The sequence below is a fragment of the Typha angustifolia genome, chromosome 3 (genome assembly GCF_048772165.1).
Source record: "Typha angustifolia cultivar Huaian chromosome 3, ASM4877216v1, whole genome shotgun sequence".
In the NCBI taxonomy this organism is placed as follows: domain Eukaryota; kingdom Viridiplantae; phylum Streptophyta; class Magnoliopsida; order Poales; family Typhaceae; genus Typha; species Typha angustifolia.
In genome coordinates this window covers 5,493,235-5,511,646 of record NC_133241.1, presented here as the reverse complement: position 1 = coordinate 5,511,646, position 18,412 = coordinate 5,493,235, and the positions used below count along the sequence as shown (strand labels likewise).

Sequence of the window (18,412 nt, the reverse complement as noted above, 5' to 3'; positions counted from 1 at the left end):
TTGTTGAGGAGGATGGCCACCGTTAGAGCCTCATCCATTAAGGCATTCCTCATGACCTTAGATAGTCTCCTCCACGGAACTTTCACCAGCCATGGTTCTATCATAGTAACCGTTGAGCGGCCATTACCAATCAACTTTCAATAACCACCTTTCAACTGTGCTGCCGTGGTACTTAGAGCCCGCCATACGCAAGATGTTTTCTTAGGGATTTTTGTAGTTCCATATGTCCAACTCATCGTACTTTGCGAGCAGAATATGAATCCAAGGCACTTTGATCTTGTTCAATAGTTTGAAGACTTGTTTATCAAGCACAATCGTCCTCAGCTAGTTTTAGTTGTCGAACAGCCAGTCCTCCAATCTCCTTTGGACTTGTCATTGTATCCCAGTTAATAAGATATAAGCCTCTCCCTCCACCATTGCTCCAAAGGAAGGCCCTTGCATGCTTGGCCGTGGACTTTGGAATTGAAATCGGTAGCCAACTACCCCTTATCCACTATGTCTGAATGACCATAAGCAGGGCATTTATAAGAGTCAGTCAGTCTGCCACAAATAAGAGATTTTTCCTCTTTCACCTTGGCATCCTTGATTCCAGTTTGCCAAGCAATGGCTTCTGTTCCTTCACCTTGACCCACTTTCCTAAGATAATCAACCCCAGGTAAACAAATGACATGGTCCCTTCACTTAAACCCAGTGTCTATCACAGAAGCTCCATATTTTGGTTTTTGATCCACTTAGGTTGTAACACCCATGAAAAAAAAAAAATGAGCGCACGCGCCATGCACTCTAACCGCAGCATACGCACTTGGCGCGTGCGCTGACTTCTTCTTCCTCCCCCCCGACCTCTTACAGTTGTTTGCGAGAGGTGGGAGAGAAGTGCGCCGGAGTGGAGCTAACTCCACTCCGCTTCCCTCTCCTCCTCACCCCTATTTAAACCCCTTTTCCCTTGAGTTTTTCCACTTTTCGTAACATCTCTCTCTCGCTCTTCCACCCCCTTTCTCTCTTCTCCTCCGAGCCGCCGAAGCCTTCGTCGCGGGCAGCGAGTCACCGGAGCGCTGGCAGCCAACCAAAACCCCTCATCTCAATCTTCGGGTTAGCCTCCATCCCCTCTTTAGTTTAATTTGAATATTGCCTAGTTAATCTTGTTTAATTATGAGTTTATTTATTTCTACCTTCATCGGAGAAATTCGTCGGTTGGCGACCTTGGGTCAACTACCCACCGGTCTGGGGAGTTTCCCCGCTTCAACCCCTTGCCGTGGGAACCCAATTTGGATACCCACGGGGCGCGGGGGAGGTGATGCCATGTCGCCTCCCACTGTCGGGTTACTTGGACTCAGGCAACCACCAGCGGCAATGGTGGCCTCGCTCGTCAGCCTCGACTGACTCACCTCTTCACATGGAAGAGGTGAGTACTCGAGATGAGGGCTTCGAGCCCATATTTCACTGCACTTGGAAGCTCCATGGCCATCGGCCACACTGGCCGATGGTTCAAGCTCACCTGCAATCCAAGTCGACCTCATCGACTTGGGGAGCGATGGTGCTAGGCTGTCGGTGACGGGGATCAGCAGCAGCAGCACCACTTTTCTTCTCAACTTTTTCTTCTCCTCTGTTTTCTTCTCTAGGAAGGAGACGAGGAGAGGGGGGGGGGGGTTGGGCCAACCCCTACCGCATTCTCATTTGGGCTGTGGGGTGGGCCGCAACCCACGCCCACGAGCCTTTTCTAAGGCCTCGGTAGACTGGGCTCCAGTCCACCACCTTAGAGCACCTCCTCACCTCGTTGGATTGGGCTCTGGAGCCCAGTCCACCAGCTTAGGGTCTTGTAGGCTGTGGTAGGCCCGCAACCCACCATCTCACCTTGCTGGACTGGGCCCTTGAGTCCAGTCCAGCACACCTTAGAACCTGGTAGGCTGCGGTAGGCCCGCAGTCCACCTCCTCACCTTGCTAGACTGGGCCCTTGAGTCCAGTCTAGCACCTCTTAGAATCTGGTGGGCTGCAGTAGGCCCGCACCGTAGCCCACCTCCTCAACTTGATGGACTAGAGCCCAGTCCCCTATCTCTAGTCTAGTGGGCTGCAGGTAGGTCAGCAGCCCACTCTCTCTCACCTAAGCATGCTGGGCCTTGAGCCCAGCCCAACTTTTGGAACATAGACTAATTAATTATTAGTCTTTTATTTTCTTAATTTTGTTAGCTACATATACTGCATTTATTTTATTTTTCTCAACCATGTTATTAATAAAATTAGGATTAATTCATAACTAAAGTAGGTATTTGAATTTATTAGTCCTTTCAATTATCTTCGACACTTGCAAATGTGAACTACTATAAATGACCATTTTTTTAAATTAATACAAAATAATATATTCGGACCTAGAAAATCAAACTTAATTTATACAACAAGGTAGTTAGTCCTATAAGTTCACCAATCTTATGTTTATTTTATTTATAAATTATTAGACTCATTTACAGGAAGGATCTCGAAATTCAAGAGGAGCCGACTGATTAGGAGAGAGACGGATTCTAGAGTTATCCCAGGCAAGTAGAATCCTAGAATAGTCTACAAAAAAAAATGTATACTTATGTCATTTCTTACCTGCATTAAATAAATGTCATTTCTTACTTGTAATAATTACATGTTATTTCATACTTGCATTAATTACATGTCAATTCTTACCTGCATTATTTATCACTTATTGCATATGTATGATAGACTCTATGCATTGTTTATAATACGTGTGATTTTGATGATTATGTTATAATAAATAATAGAGGTCATGGCACCACGTGCACGTATCATTGTTAGTCAAGTCCCAACTAGGCAGTGCCCTCTCACCACTCAACCCAGGGTTAAGGGTAGAGTGTATTATATAGTATTATATTAGCGGTCTACATCTGAGGTCGTTAGCTGGTGGAGCATTCAGGTGATTACACTGCCCTAGTTAGAGACTAGTCTAGTGTGATATTAGAAAAGATGATTGAGAGGTAGGGTTGTAGTTCTAGCGGTACCCGAGGACGCAAGATCAGGGCGTCTATCTAGCTGTGTGCTCTTACCCGTCGTATGTGATGATTCTGCTATATGCGATGATTTACTAGAGCGGTGTTGATGAGCCTATGACTGGGATCCTTAGTTTGATGACCATAGACAACCAGTCATATGCAGCGTCGCCAGGTATGTATGGGCGATAATACCGCTAGATGACTAGTCCCCTTCGATTTTATAATGCTTTGTGAGACATGTCATTGTGACTCGGTTTCTATGTGAATTTTTATGTAAATTGAGCTATAATGATGAAAGTTATTAAAGTTATAATGTACACATTCCTTGACATGTTTATGGGTTTATATTTCTATTTATCATGCAATACAATATTCATAAATTACTATTGGATTTTACTTGCTAGGCCTCGTGCTCACCGCTATTTTGGTGGAAATATTTCAGAGTTGATTATGGAGGACGCGGATATCGAGGAGTAGCAGATTCATTTTCCTATTTACTATTATTTATTCTGTTATTTCTAGTTGGACTTAGCCCTTGTGAGGGTATTTATGTTTAAAATTTGTGTTTAGACTTGTATTTCTAGAGGCTTGTTGAGGCATGTGATAATTATAACTTTAGATTATCTATTAGATTATTATGGTATTTCTAGACTTATCCAGATACTTTGTGAGATTATTTCACTGATAGATCACGTGAGAATCATGTGGAACTCTTCATGTGAGGAACACGTGACTTTTGAAAGTGGGTGTTTCATAGGTAGGAAAACCTCTGGCTTAGAGAAGTTAACCCATTAGTTTGAGATACACGAGTACATCGCTAGGCATGCCAGACTACAATTGGCATTGGTCGTAATAGCTTGAACAGTGATAAGCAAATCATCCCTATATAGAAGGTGGTGGGTCAGCCAAATATCACCAACTTGGCACCTATGCAGCCTCCTCATTTAGCAACCTTATTAAAATTTGCGAGACCAAAATAAACAAGGCGAAAGTGGGTCACCTTGCCTTAACCCATGGTTGTATGTAATTTTCTACGTCTCTCTGCCGTTGATCAACAATCCAAAGCATGAACTAATACATGCCCAGATCCAATCACACCGTGACACGAGGAAACCTATTCTTCATCATGTACCCATACTGCATCTCAGCTCACCAATCATATGCTTTCTCTATATCAATCTTCGCCATCATGAATGGGTTATCGTTCTTATCGTTCACCAACAAATGGGCTACCTCTTGAGCGCTAGTGTATTGTCTGCAATACTTTGCCCAATAACAAATGTAGACTATTCTAACAGTACAAGTTTGTGCAGTAGCAGTTTAAGCCTCTTCATTATTATCTTAGCAATGATTTTGTACATCACATTAAATAGTGCAATTGGTCTTTAATCTAAAACTATCTTTGGGCTTTTTTGTACATCACATTAGAGATGAGGGTTACAAAGGTATTTTCCTAGCTCTTAGGTAAGGTGGCATTTGTGAAGAAGTGTTGCACAGCCTCGCAAATACTTTCACGCATGGCATCCCGATAGTGAATAATAATTTCCACTTCAATACCATCTAGCCCTAGTGTCTCCCGTGTGGCATGCTTTGCACTACTGTTTGTATCTCTGACTCAACTAACCAGAGCTATTAACGTCTAGCCCTCCTTGGTCGTGACAGAAGAGAGCCATGACCATTCGGTTGGTTGGTCTACCACTTCTTCAGCCTTACTCCAAATCTTGCCATAAAACTCCATGAAAGATGTACTAACCTTAGCCTGATTTTGTAGCCATACCTTCTTTTAGTCTCTAATTCTAGGGATATGGTTCCAACACTTTCTTGTCGTGGTTGTAATCTGTAAAATTTTAGTGTTTCGATCACCTTAAGTTATCCAACGAAGCCTTGACCTCTAAAGCCACTTGATATTCAATTGTCTATATAGGGCATATTTGCGATTATACTGGCTTCTCAGCTCTAATAACCCCTACTCGTTCAGTTGATCCACTACATCTAGTTTCTCCAGCTACATAATAGTTTATTTTGATACTTGAACCGCTTTTTCAAGACTACCAATCACATTGCTATTCCTCTAATGTATTGATCTTTGAAGATTGCTAAAAGCTAGTTATTGCACCACATAAATGGGATGCTACGCAGCCCAAGTCTTATAGGTTGGTATCATTAATGAACTTTGCGAATGGTTTGCACTTTGGTCTCAACTTCACTGTCCCCGTGCTCTTCTTCTCATGAGGCGAGATGGACATATTGAAGTTATTAGATGTGTTGCTTGTCTAAAGGTGGCCACTGCATCCACCCATCCCATGTTGATCTTCAAAAAAATTATTCCTCTTGACATATTAATAGCCAAGATGGCGAATAAAGACCAGTAGTGACCCAATACCCTCACCACATTCTTTGATGCCTCCCAATTTTGTGCGACTTGAGCAGGGCTAAAACATTCAATCTATACCTTAATTGATTCTTGGCATCTGTCTAGCACCTCTTTTTTTCCTGGCGCTCCTATAGTTCCAAAACATAGCTTTGATCATTATAAAAGGGAAGAACTGCTTGGTCTCTAGAAGTCACATCCCTTCGTCCTCAAATTCATTTGAAGATTTTTTGACTTTGCTGGTATCCATCAATTTATGATTGTTGTTATTAACTTGTACAACCACCAACTATAGCTTTCCATGATCTATCTGCATGTCCCCATTGACACTCTTCCGATGTTGGGAGCAATGCATGGTTGTTTGAGCAATAAATATCAATGCTTGTCTGGTAATTTATATCCATCCTAGATACCGTATTTATCCCTCGAGATTGGCTTGAGTCACTTGGGTCAGCTTTCATCTGTAATGCGTCCTACACGACACGCGCGGCGCATACGATAGGATAGGTGGGGTTACCACGTGAAGTTATCTTGAATTAATAATACCAAACAAAGAGTAAATCATGTATTGAATAATATAAATCACAAAGGAGCATGATATATAAATTAGAAAGGAACATAATGTCATATTTAAGTACATATATATATATATATATATCATTGATAATAAATATGCATGAAATAAGTATTATTACATGAATGCGCATATTATATACTCAATCAAAATTATTTCTTACGATAAAATTATAATATAAACTATCAAATATTGCATTGCTCCGAGCTCCAATTCACAGCTTCTCCAACTTTCCGACTCTCAAACTTCTCAAGCATTTTATGCAACAAGAGCCACCTCTCGTGGCGATGAAACATAATATTTTCCACCTTATTACATTTTATTTTACTCTCCCTATTTTACTGAAGATAATCAAGTGGCCAATTGGTTAGCTCATCTAGGGCAGGAATGAGAGAATTCATGGCAATCTGGGTCGAACTCTATTCCTAATATTTTAGATGATATTCTGTATAGAGATACATTGGGTATCTCTTCAAATACCTAATAAATAAAGTAAATGAGCCAAGCCTAAGAGAACTGAGAGCTTGAGAGTCGAGATTAATTTTGTCCAGCTGATTCTAGCCGGAGCATGAAATTTCTGCATCAGGGACTGCACAGGATCTGCTGTCCATATATCCAGTGACTGCTTACCACTGGACTTCTCCAGTAACTGGCAGCAACGGCTACTGGAACCCCTCTCTGTCTCTCTGTCTCTTTGTCTGTCTCTCTCTCTCCAGAAAGTAGTAGAGAAATCAATGCCGTCTTCTCTCATGGACGACCTCAGATTCCAACCCACTTGGGTTCTTCTTCTCTGCTCTCTTGGCCTCTTCACCCTCACGAGATCCTTCATCTCCCTCCTCCGATGGGTCTACTCCTACTTCCTCCGCCCACCAAAGCAATTAATCGACTACGGGTCGTGGGCCGTGGTCACCGGACCCACCTCCGGCATCGGAAGAGCTATGGCCTTCGAATTAGCCCGTAAAGGCCTCAACTTGGTCCTCGTCAGCCGTAATCCGGACAAGCTCGGGGAGGTCTCCGAGGCCATTTGGGGGGTATCTCCCACGACCAAGATCAAAATTGTGGTGTTTGACCTCTCGGTGGATGTTAAAGGTGGGATCTTTCGGCTGAAGGGGGCGATCGAAGGGCTTGATGTGGGTGTTCTGGTCAACAATGCCGGGGTGGCGACGCCGAGCGCGGTGTTCTTCCACGAGGTGGATGTTGATGCGTGGGTGAGGATGATAAAGGTGAACTTGGAGTCGTTGACGGAGATTGCACGCGTGGTGTTGCCTGGAATGCTTCAGAGGAGAAGAGGTGCGGTTGTGAATATTGGGTCGGGGTCGACGGTGGTGATGCCTTCATTTCCGCTCTATGCTGTCTACGCCGCGACGAAAGCGTTAGCCTTCTTGCATCCTCCTCTGTTGATTTCTCCTCTTTTTTTTTTCTGACTAGATTTCTAATGATTTAGTCTTGAATGCTGGTTGCTTGCATGCATGGATACTATTTTGACAAAGAAGACGTTACAAAGATTAGTCTTGAAGATTGTGAGTTACCAAAAGCATAGGCTTCTAATATACACTGAATAGTACATACGGAATAATTGTGAAATTTTAAAGTGATCGGTGGTAAATCAATGAAGTGCCAAGAGAAAAAAGGGGACAGTATTAGACAGTATTACTAGTAATAGAGAAGAGATAAAGGGGGATGGTATTAGCCATTTCACAGTTTTTTTTTTTTTTTTCTGATGGTTGTGTATTTTGATATATGATATAATAAGTTATTATACCTTGATTATTCAGTCTATGATGTGATTTCAAGGAAAAATATACTGAGCAGACCCTTTGTCAATTAAATCGCCATAATGTTATAGAAAAAGTAGACTATTTGCTCTAAGATTCAATTTTCATTTTTCAACACATCAACCATTCTTTGAGAAGGAAACAAGTCTTAAATATTGATGTTTTTCTTCTTTTTTTTTCAAGTCAGCTTATTTCAGTGTTACTAAAATCATTCTTAGTGAAAGTAACATATTTATCATCAGGTTAAAACTTAGAAGTATCAAAAATTTAATACGTTATGATAAGTTTCAAAATTTAAATTAACATTGACTACAAAGGTAGAGTGTCATATTCCATATATTTAAGGTTTGATGCATGAAGCCTATTCTGGCATTCACCTCTTTATAAAGCTTTGTGTCAAAGAAACGCCATTACTATCTTTCCCATCCTGTATGTCCAAGGCATGTTTCGACCTTTCTCTTTCCTATATGATCTAAATATTTTCATTTCAATTATTGATCACCAACCTCCTCACATTCTGAATAACCACACACCTTATAATTATATGAAAATTTCCTATTGAAATTTAAGAGAATACATAATTAAATAGCACACCAAGACCATTTTTCCACTTTGACTCTATGTTTATTAACTATTCATTTTTTGTGAATAAATTACCTGAGCTGATGGGAAGCAAAAGCCAATGCTTTTTGAATATCAAGGATAACTTCTCTTTATATTTTTAGCTAAGTTATACTACAGTTGGACTCCATGTCAAGGTTTTACTTACCCCTGTCTCACTTTGTTGGCACTATCAGGCATGACCTTTAGAAAAAATGAACTTGCTAATTCAGTAAGACTCTCTTTGCTAGAAATATCCCGTACTTGTTTAAGTAGGTCTATCGGATCAGCACAGATCGACATTGATTCTCAAAGATTGATATCATCTAGTCTCCTTTAGTCCTTCATTTTGGAGTCAAGACTGTGCTTGTTTGGTACCTGACTACTTGTCATTTGTTGTGAGTTGACATGGCCATCTACGATTAAAGAAGTTCCAGACTTATTGTCTAATTACGGTACCCAAACTATATTTACTTTATTTGTAAGTTAAGTGTCAAGAATTACAACTGTTATATTAAATTTTAAGTGTTTGCAAAAATTGATTTGCTTTTATGTTTCAGGCTATTTGTTGAGTTTAAGCTGATGCAAAGTAGGCTAAGAAGCAAAGTATAGAACTTGTTGCTGAAACTTGAAACTGCTTTATGTCTTATTTTCTGATCTTTTCATAGATTTTTAGCTTATTTTCTGATTTCTTCTGGCTTTAAAATGTTGTTTTACTTCAAAATATTTGAAGCAGGAGGCTTATCCCCTGAGCACTAGGATAAAGCTATGCGAATATGCCCTCATTTTATACTTGACAGTGCCTTATGTTCCTCTTTGTTGGATAGATAAAGAGAAAAAATCCAGATGACTCAGCCCTCCACTTCAACAAGACGAGTGTTTGGGGTTACTTGACTTCAGCCAAGTTCTATAATGGGGCATACAGATTTTATAGTAGTCTCTCTCTTGCTGGATTTTCTAAATGGTGCCAAGATGATAGTAGGACAATTGGTTATAGAGCAATTCTTATATGGAACCTTCACTCGTGACCTTTATCAATCCCATATTCTCAAGAAAAATGCTATGACGATGATAAGATCACTTCCAAAGTTCCCAAATGAGATGGTTTTCATGGATATGATGGATCGTTAATTAACTTATTTTGATGAAATTCTAAGCTATCACTGGAACTTCTTTTAGTTTTTTCCTCAAGTCTTTCATGCTGACATTGAGACTTGAGCATATTTATTTTCTGCACAGGTATGTTGCTCAATTGTCGAAAAGCCTCTATCATGAGTATAAAGATAAGGGAATTGATGTTCAATGTCAGGTAAGCCGAATTTCATCTGACTTCTTGTAATTTGAGTTAACTGGCACCCTGAAACATCTCTTACTCTAAAGGCTTGAAAGCTTCTTTGTAAAATTTTCGTACTGTACTTCTTAATTATTCTTAATTCTAAGAAGTCTTCATTAGGATTATTCATGTTGAAACTGCAACATTATATCTATTATGTCCTTTTCCAAAATGGCCTGAAAAAAACATGAAGCATGCAAGAGTCAGGTATGTGAAGGACTAGAAAATTTTGAGCCATAATGAGGGAGGACAAGTAAGAATAGTGTCTGCCAAATTTGAAGATCCATTAACCAAACTAATGTTTAGAAAGATTTTCATTTATTTTTGTACGTTCACTTTCTAGGACAAACCTCTCAATTACAACTTGTTATGAAAGATATAACAGTATGAATGAAAAAAACTAAAATAATAGTAAGGTAGCATAAACAATTAAAAGAAGATCATGATTGAGAATCATTGGAGCGATTGAGAATCATTGGAGCAAATTTCTTTGCATCATCGTAATTCTGTTGTAAGCAATATTAGTTAATGTGTCCCACTTATAGTATCGTAATATTCAAACAGACATACTTACATCTTCTTTGTCTGCTGACCCTTCTGGTGGTTGTATATTTTGAACCCACTCAATTTCAGCAACCCAATAGCTACAACCAGATAATCATAAACACCCGTCAATTTATATAAGCATTGAGCCATATAAACAATATCTATATGCCGCTTGTAACAATTTGTTACATATAATGAGACTAATTGACTAGAAAATAGAACAGCTTACCCATCTTGATCCCAAGATCGTAAGATATGTAATGCCTGCAACCTTCTACCTACATGGAGTAAGTCATTCCTGTATTTTGGATAAAATATTGATGAATAATCAAGCAATATATGTATTTTGGATAAGATATATGATGCTTAAGGAATTATTCTATCTAAATCTTGACTGCATATCAACAAAATTTCTTTATGTAATGTATACTGGAGCACACATCCAAGCTTGAGGACATGTGAAGAAGATGTGAAATTATCCCCCTGGAATGAATATATATTCATCATTAAGGTCTATGGCATATATTGCTTCACTCAGGAAGAACATATATAACACCTAACTAGGTAAATTTCTTCATATATTATACCTTTAAACAGATTGCAGCTATCTGTAGTTTTGTTATCTTGTGGCTCCTAAGTGATCAATAGGAGACTTGAACACTTTAGATTCCAGGGGATTTTACTTAGCTGGTAGTCTGATTTTATTCTTGTAACATGTAATGATGACATTATTACATGACTGTTGACAATATGCACGCAGTCAAATTCAAAGACAATTTTACTTCCACTAGTAGGATCTCAAAATTGTCTACTTATGCTGACTTCTTTTGCAAAGAAGCAACACAATTACCGTCTTTTGTGCTTTCTTGCTGGCTTGCATTGTTTTCCCTGTCAGACAGTATTGAGCAGTCCTTTCAATGTAGAGATTACGAAATCCTCCACAGTGCTTTCCAGTCCGATGACAATAGATTTCTACATGAATTTCATAAGATTCATTCTTCAAGTGTATGTTCCCCTACAATTATGTTTATCCTTCTCTAAAGGTATCATGTAATTGCACTTTTATATATAGAGAGAAACTTGACTGCATTAGTTCTTGAGCCATAAGTTTGCTCTACTACCAGGTCTCTAATTAAGCTGACATAGAGTGATGTACTTAACCTTTTATATTTTGACATTCACATTTTTGTTTGAGTTACATTTAATAGGTCGTATGTGTGAATTTGCAAGTGTTGGAATGATTTTATGACCAATCCATCAGCACCCGAGAAACCATCAAGTGTTTGAATGCCTGAGCCACTTGAAAAATCCATGGCCTTCTGATTTGGACCATCAAGTTTTTGAAGTGTGGTTCTTGGGAGAAAATACGATTTCAACCGTTGTATCTACTAATTTGATAATGTTTGATTCGATCCTGGAGAAGGGATCCCTGGTTTTTTATCTAGGATTACAAGGAGTTTTTTCACATAAAATTTCATGTGTATTTACGTTTGCCTTTCTACGCTTTATTCTTCTCATTATTATATTGAGTACGCTGTGTTAGTTAATTCCCTAGGGCTTTTAAGATTATCATCTTCTAAAAGGTTTTAGATGATAGAGAGGTGGATTTGATCTTTTACATTCTAACAATAAGTCCTTCCCTAAATTATGCAGGTCCCTTTATTTGTGGCAACAAAGATGGTATCAGGACTGACTGAAGCTAAAAGGCGTTCTGTATTTGTACCATCATCAAGTGAATATGCTCAAGCCGCCATTCGTTGGATTGGACATGACGCGCTGTGCATGCCTAATTTCATTCATTTCCTTCAATGGTGGATTGCAAGCTTGGTACCAGAATTCATTCATGATAAATTGCGGTTGCGTGTTAATCTGAGACAGAGAGAAATCATAAAGCGGCTCAGAACAGAGGCACGCAATGCTGCTACTCATAACTAAATAGCTATATGTACCAAGTTTACTGTTCAACTTCACTCATAAACCTTATATTTTCCTCAGCTTGGTTGTGCTATAAGACAATTTGTTTTCAGCATTATCCACCTTCTCTTTCTGTATTGTACTTTTTGGTTTTGATTGTGATACTATAATAATTTTGTTCCTTATGCACGATTTTTCATATCGGATGTTCAACTATGAAAAAAAAATATGTGGAAAAGGTACTTTTTGGATCTAATTCTTGATTAAGGTTCCCTTATACTAGAACCAAATGAAGGCCAGTTATTAACTTTTGTGTCAAGCAAAGTTCTAAAAGAGACCTCCTTTTCCGCTATATTTTTCTTGAATTACTTTGTGATCCCTATTACAGAGAGAGAATCCTCTGTTGGAACTCCTCCAAAATGATAGATAGTATCAGAGACTGTCACAAGAGAATACAGCTAGAGGGTTCAAGGAAAAGAGGTGCCTGTATTATAATTTTGCGGCAAGGTTTATTACTTCAAGATAAATCTAGGGTTCAAGGAAAAGAGGTGCCTGTATTGTAATTTTCCAGCAAGGTTTATTACTTCAAGATAAATGTACCCTTTCCTTCTTCTTTTTTTTTTTTCCATTTTCTCAAAATGTATGCTTTCTTTTGGAGAGAACACTATGATTCATTAGCTTTTCTGTGCTTGCCATACATTAATTTTTTGGAAAGAAAATTTACACTTTTGTTCAATTGAATGCACCTAAATTTTGCAAAAGCTCCTTCCTAGTTTAATTTAAGTAAGAGTTTCCAGCCCATCTCTTTGTATTTTGAAAATTGATAGTATTTGTCTTACAGGCTTGAAGAAAAAGTTAGCACACTACTACAAGCAAAACCTAAGCTATAGTTAAACCAATTATTGCACAAGAGAAGAAAATGAACATAGACTGCAGCAGTGGGTCCAATTCTATATCTTTTTAATTTATGACATCCATTCTTTCTTACAAAGCATTAACTCCTAAGAAGCCATGAAAACCTGCAGCTCCTGAAGTGTAGCATTGATAGGAATGACCAAGAAAAAGAAAAGGACTGACAGTAAAAGTATGTCCTAACATTTCTGGTTTCCTACAATCAATTACCAGACTTGTTAAACTAGATGTGTATCTGCAAGAAACCAGGTACTGGGAGTCATTTTAAATCATGTACAAAAGGTTGCCTATGGATTCACAGATGGCATAAAAAAGGCATGTCATAACAATGTTAGAAATAGAAGAACATTTGCGTGTTGGTTCCTTCATTTCCACCTCAAATACATGAGCTATCGCATGGCCTTGCAAAGCAAGAACACATCCATCTAATTTTTCATTTCGAAAAGCCAAAATAATTGACTTCACTGATGTATAGCTCAGTTCTTTCAAACCGTTAATTAGAAGAAATAACCTGCTGAATCCCAAAGCGTAATGCACATTAATACATCACACAAATTTTCACCACTGCTCTAGAAGTTCTTTGCTTATTAATAACAGGTCGCAGCTTAATGTAATAATTATACAACACCTACAAGAAATATTGGCATCCCAATTAAAATGATGTCATTGGGATTTGAACCCGAAATACTTATACAACATGAACCCCCTTTAACCATCTAAACACTATCCAGTTGGCTCGTGTTCCATCTTGTTATCAGACCTCATTGTCATCCAATTAGGAGCTAGACAAATACTGTCAAACTCTTCTGCTTTGTTTAGTGCTTTTTCAAGGAAATGAAAATAACACTTCTCTGTCTTCCTATCTTCCTTGCCTAGAAATAAAAGTCTCCTATATGACAATGCAGCACTGAAGCATTTGATGGGGATATTCTCATCTCTGTCATTGTACATCTCATCCCTTCTTTTCTCTTTTTTGAGATTCCCTCCTTTTCTCTTGCTAACTAGGAAGTTTCTAGAAAGGGAAAAGCATAGAAGTTCAGCTACTTTCATTCAAGGTGCTATAACTCATCCTTGTAATTAAGGCTTGGATGAGATGATGATGAACTTTTATTATTGCATAAATCTACTAGTTTCCTTGTAATTATCCCATAAATCTACTACCCATGCTTTATGGATCAAAATGCTAGGCAACTAGGAAATAACATAGACAACTATAGCTGAGGATGTTGAGATGGATGAGTGATGTTACTTTGAAAGATGGGATAAAAAATGAGCATATCTAAACAAATTAGGTAGCAACTAGCTCCAACCGAGGATAAGCTATGAAAGAATCAATTGACAATATTCAGGCATGTTCAAAGAAGAATGTAGAATGCACTGGCAAGGAGAAAGATCAAAACAACAGATAGGAGGAAATTGTAAGAAAAGGCACGACAATACTCAATTCAACAAACAATCTTACCTTAAATAGAATTGATAGAGGAAAAGGATCCATATAAGTGTTATCCACTAGTTTGTTGGAAACCAGGCTATATGATTTGGACGTAAAAATATGAACAAAAAATAGTAATAAATAAAAGCCAGAAGTATGCTTCTGCTGTTGTTAGCAAATCATCCTCAATAGATGGCAAAGCAAAGTATAAACTCGGTTGAATTAGTTAATTTGGAACCCATAACTGAAAAATAAGGAAATTTATTATGAGCCACGACAAGTAATATGAACTGTAATTTGATAATTCAAGTAAAGCTAGCAAAGACCCTTACAATGAATTCTCCTCCGGAGTTTGTGCATATATGAGAACTCTAGTATACCTAAAATATGTCCAACCACAGTATTATCATTCTTGCATGTGTGAGGTGTATACTTCTGTCTTGTCAAAAGGTTTTGCTCTCCTAGGAAGATCTGCAAAGTGACAGAAATCTGACATATCCCTTCGTATCGTGATGTTTTTCCTTTTCTCAAATGGCCGAGGACCTAAAGCATTTAGATCTATGCTAGTACCATAATCTTCACATGACTCGATGACAGCATCAAATGATTTTGAAGAAAGATTTAGCCCCTCATTGCAAGCCCTTAGGTACATCTCATAGGCAAGTATTGGTTTACCATCTCGTGCAAGGGCTTCAATCAGCATATCATAAGTAATTTTGTTAGGCTTGATATTTTGAACTTTCATTCGGTGAAACCACTCATAAGCAGCACTAGTCATATTATTCTTAGCACATCCAGTGATTATTGCATTGAAAGTAACAACGGTTGGCTCAATTCCTACTGAAGACATCTCATGAAGGACAGAATCTACCATCTCAGGATTACCCTTTCCGATATAAAGTGACGCCAATATTGTGTAAGCATACAAGTTTGGGCTAATACCCATTTTACACATATGGTCCCATACCCGAAGTGCCTCATCATAAAGCTTCCCTTTCTCAAGTGCACTAAGCAAAGCTCCATAAGAGAGTATAGTTGGCTTTTCCCCCTGCTCTACCATCCTTCTAAATATCTGTACTGCAGCAGATGTTTCTGATGCTTTTGAGCAAGCAACAAGGACTGCATTCCACTCTCTACTTCCTGGTCTTAAGCCTCTATCTTGCATCTTGTTCAGCAGCCTAACACCCCACCTCCAAATCCCCTTTCTCCTAGCAGCAGTGAGTAGGATATTGAAGTGAGAAATGATTAGCTCATATGATAGATTATTGGGCTTTGGTCCTCTATCCAACAGGTCCTCATAAACCTCAAGAGCTGCCCACCATTTTTTAGCCTTACCCATTAACCATATCAGATGATTACACACTGATAAGCTGATTTCATCATCTGACTCCCTTAGTCTTCTGTACAACTCTTTAGCCACAGTATAATGGTCTTCACGAGTACATGCCCATGCAAGCCGCTCATAATCTGTTCTAGCTAGTTTTAACAAAGCCTCATCCATATCACTTAGAAGATCTAAAACATTGCCAGTTGGATTTTCTTCATCTACAAGACATTGGCGAATCACTAGATAACAGATGCTAATTGTAAATTTTTCAAGTTTTAGGAACTCATTCTCCCAATCTTCACTCTTATCTTTCCCTATCTCCCCCTTTTCATACTTCTCTCTCAACTTGACAAAGAACCCAAGTGCGCCACTTGCATCATTCATTTTCTTGTAAGCCAGTAGGACAACAGAATAGGTAATGGCAGATGGTGATAAACCATGATTCTCTATGTCAGCAAGAACATTGAGGGCCTCATGGGGTTTCCCTTGCTCCAGATAAATAGACATCAAAGTGTTGTAAGTTACAATGTTTGAGACAATGCCTTGCAACTTCATATCTTCTAAAACATCTTTAACTTTGTCAAATTGCTCTGTCTGCTTTACCGCACTCAAAAGGCTATTGTAAATGAACAGGTTTGGAGCAATGGAACCGGTTGTCTCTTTCTTCCTCTTCAACCATTCAACAACAGCAAATGCAGCATCTAATCTTTTATCAACCCCTAAGCCCCTGATCATGGAAGAATAAACAGGGAGGGGCAAATCATCATAGTTCTTCAACAACTCCTCCACATCATCTGCTGTTTTAGAGTTGTGAAGACTCAACGCCAATGCCCGGACATCGACCCTCCTCTTTCCAACTGATTTAACCCCACCACTACGATCATTCTTTTCATAGTCCACAACTTTTTCTTCTTCCTCCTTGTCATCAACTATCTCACATTTTCCAACATCATCCAAATTATCCGAACTAATCTCCAAATGATCACTCCCAACAGTTTCTTGCTCTAATGCCAAGACCATAGAAAAGTACCTGCCAAAAGGAGTTCTCTTTCTTTCACTACAGCTAACTTTGGGATCATTGCGTGAAAACCCACAACCCAAATTTACGCCTGAACTCCTCAAACCACCATAATTGCATGAAAGAGAGACTTGGTGAGCACAGCAACTGCTAACATTTGTCCCACCAAAATACCATCTTCTTTTCCTTCCCTTCCTCAATCTATGAGAACAGAGCTTCTCCGGATCGAGATGGGCAGTCGCCAAAAAGGCTCCTTTGAAGTGTAAAGTGCTTAAAGATTGCATTTCGGAGATGGGTTTATGCACAGAAGTGAGATTCCGATGACAACAACATGAATGACCACAGAAATCCAGAGAAGCCTTTATGAACTATCTACAAGATGGCAACCCAACACGAAATCCTGTTCTCCGAGTATGATTGGGAAGGGAGTAGAGGCTGGATATTACCTTGTGATTCACAAGTGAGAAGAGGTGAGGAGTTGCTTCTAGAGATAGGGAGGGATTGAAGTAAAAGAAGAACGCATGTCCCTCGCTAAGACCACTCTCAGCCGTTCACTTTGAGATTAGTGTTCGAATCCGGTGCAGAGGCCAGCCAACGTTGGCTTGGCTGCCGGTTTGGTTAACCCTGGTTGGCTCGATGGTTCGAATCCAATAGGTTGTACTAGAATTAGTTATCGGGTTGGATTTAGATCCTTACTAGATCCGATCCGAGTGCAGGTCATACTGTTATAATGGAGTTTTTTTTAAAATAAAATTTAGGGTTTTTATAAATCATATCTTATATTTTACTTATTTATAATTCACACTCCGCTTTGAGGATTTGTAATCTAAACTCTCATTTTTCTCTATAATTTTCATATTATATCTTGGGTTAACTTAGATAGTACTAAAAAAAATATTTCTTATAATATATAAAATAATTTATAAACACCTAAATTACTCTAGTCTTCTTTATTTTTTTTTTATCTTCCCAAAAAAGAAGAAGTAGAGGAAGAGGAGGGGGAGGGTGGAATATGGAAAGATAGTGGTGGCGGCAGAGGCGGCGACGATGATTGCAACGGTGGAGGAGGTAGATAGGAAAGATAGTTAGGGAAATGAAAAATGAAAGAAAATGGTGGGGGTATATTATAGTAACTTGATCGATGTTAGTTAGTCAAAATAATGTCAGGATATTAAATAAGAATTATACGAGAAAATTAGGGGTCGGATTACAAAATCCTCAAAGATGGGGTGACGGGATATGAATTACAAAATAGGTAAAATATATGGTGTAATTTATAAAAATTCTTAAAATTTATTAAAAATATCCTCGAGCTACGTCAAATTGAGATGACTCCTTCCTAAATTTTTATTAGTATCATTTAACCTCTCATAGTATTAATTTATGTGAAATCATTGGTTTTTTCTGTCAAAATTAATAGTGACAGTAATTTTATGTAAAATTGTTAGTTTTTTTTTTTTATCATTTTGCCATTTATATTATCTATTTTCTTAAAAGTTTGCAATGTCACGTAGAAGTGAGAAACCTCGCAATATTTAGTTTTCAACTTAGTGTATAAAATTGACTGGATATATTTTCTATAGTCGATACACATTTTGTTATAGTAGAATACACACAACT

General features: G+C 38.5%; 2 protein-coding genes across 3 annotated transcripts; one reads left to right on the top strand and one right to left on the bottom strand.

Annotated features, from left to right (window-relative positions):
• The first annotated feature begins 6,279 nt into the window (after positions 1 to 6,279).
• LOC140780077 (very-long-chain 3-oxoacyl-CoA reductase 1-like) lies at positions 6,280 to 12,331 on the top strand. The gene is made up of 3 exons (XM_073125402.1): positions 6,280 to 7,307; positions 9,550 to 9,619; positions 11,843 to 12,331. Exons 1-3 carry the CDS (start codon positions 6,670 to 6,672, stop codon positions 12,122 to 12,124), a joined length of 990 nt encoding a protein of 329 aa, XP_072981503.1. The 5' UTR covers positions 6,280 to 6,669; the 3' UTR covers positions 12,125 to 12,331.
• On the bottom strand, positions 7,280 to 17,321 carry LOC140780076 (protein LOW PHOTOSYNTHETIC EFFICIENCY 1, chloroplastic). Of its 2 annotated transcripts, XM_073125399.1 has the most exons (4): positions 14,780 to 17,321; positions 10,419 to 10,487; positions 10,218 to 10,287; positions 7,280 to 7,411 (listed from the first exon to the last, which is right to left on the bottom strand). In XM_073125399.1, the coding sequence occupies exon 1, from the start codon at positions 17,074 to 17,076 to the stop codon at positions 14,854 to 14,856; it is 2,223 nt and encodes a 740-aa protein (XP_072981500.1). In that variant the 5' UTR covers positions 17,077 to 17,321; the 3' UTR covers positions 7,280 to 7,411; positions 10,218 to 10,287; positions 10,419 to 10,487; positions 14,780 to 14,853. The 2 variants fall into 2 exon arrangements, with proteins under 2 accessions (XP_072981500.1, XP_072981501.1); XM_073125400.1 differs by lacking the exons at positions 7,280 to 7,411; positions 10,218 to 10,287; positions 10,419 to 10,487 and adding an exon at positions 13,607 to 14,027.
• Positions 17,322 to 18,412: the final 1,091 nt, after the last annotated feature.

Excerpts from the sequence above, each read along its gene's own strand:
- LOC140780077 (XM_073125402.1), top strand. The coding sequence starts at position 6,670 with ATGCCGTCTTCTCTCATGGACGACCTCAGATTCCAACCCACTTGGGTT. Across the intron at positions 7,308-9,549 it reads GTCTACGCCGCGACGAAAGC|GTATGTTGCTCAATTGTCGA; the intron begins GTTAGCCTTCTT and ends TTTTCTGCACAG. Across the intron at positions 9,620-11,842 it reads GAATTGATGTTCAATGTCAG|GTCCCTTTATTTGTGGCAAC; the intron begins GTAAGCCGAATT and ends TAAATTATGCAG.
- LOC140780076 (XM_073125399.1), bottom strand. The coding sequence starts at position 17,076 with ATGCAATCTTTAAGCACTTTACACTTCAAAGGAGCCTTTTTGGCGACT.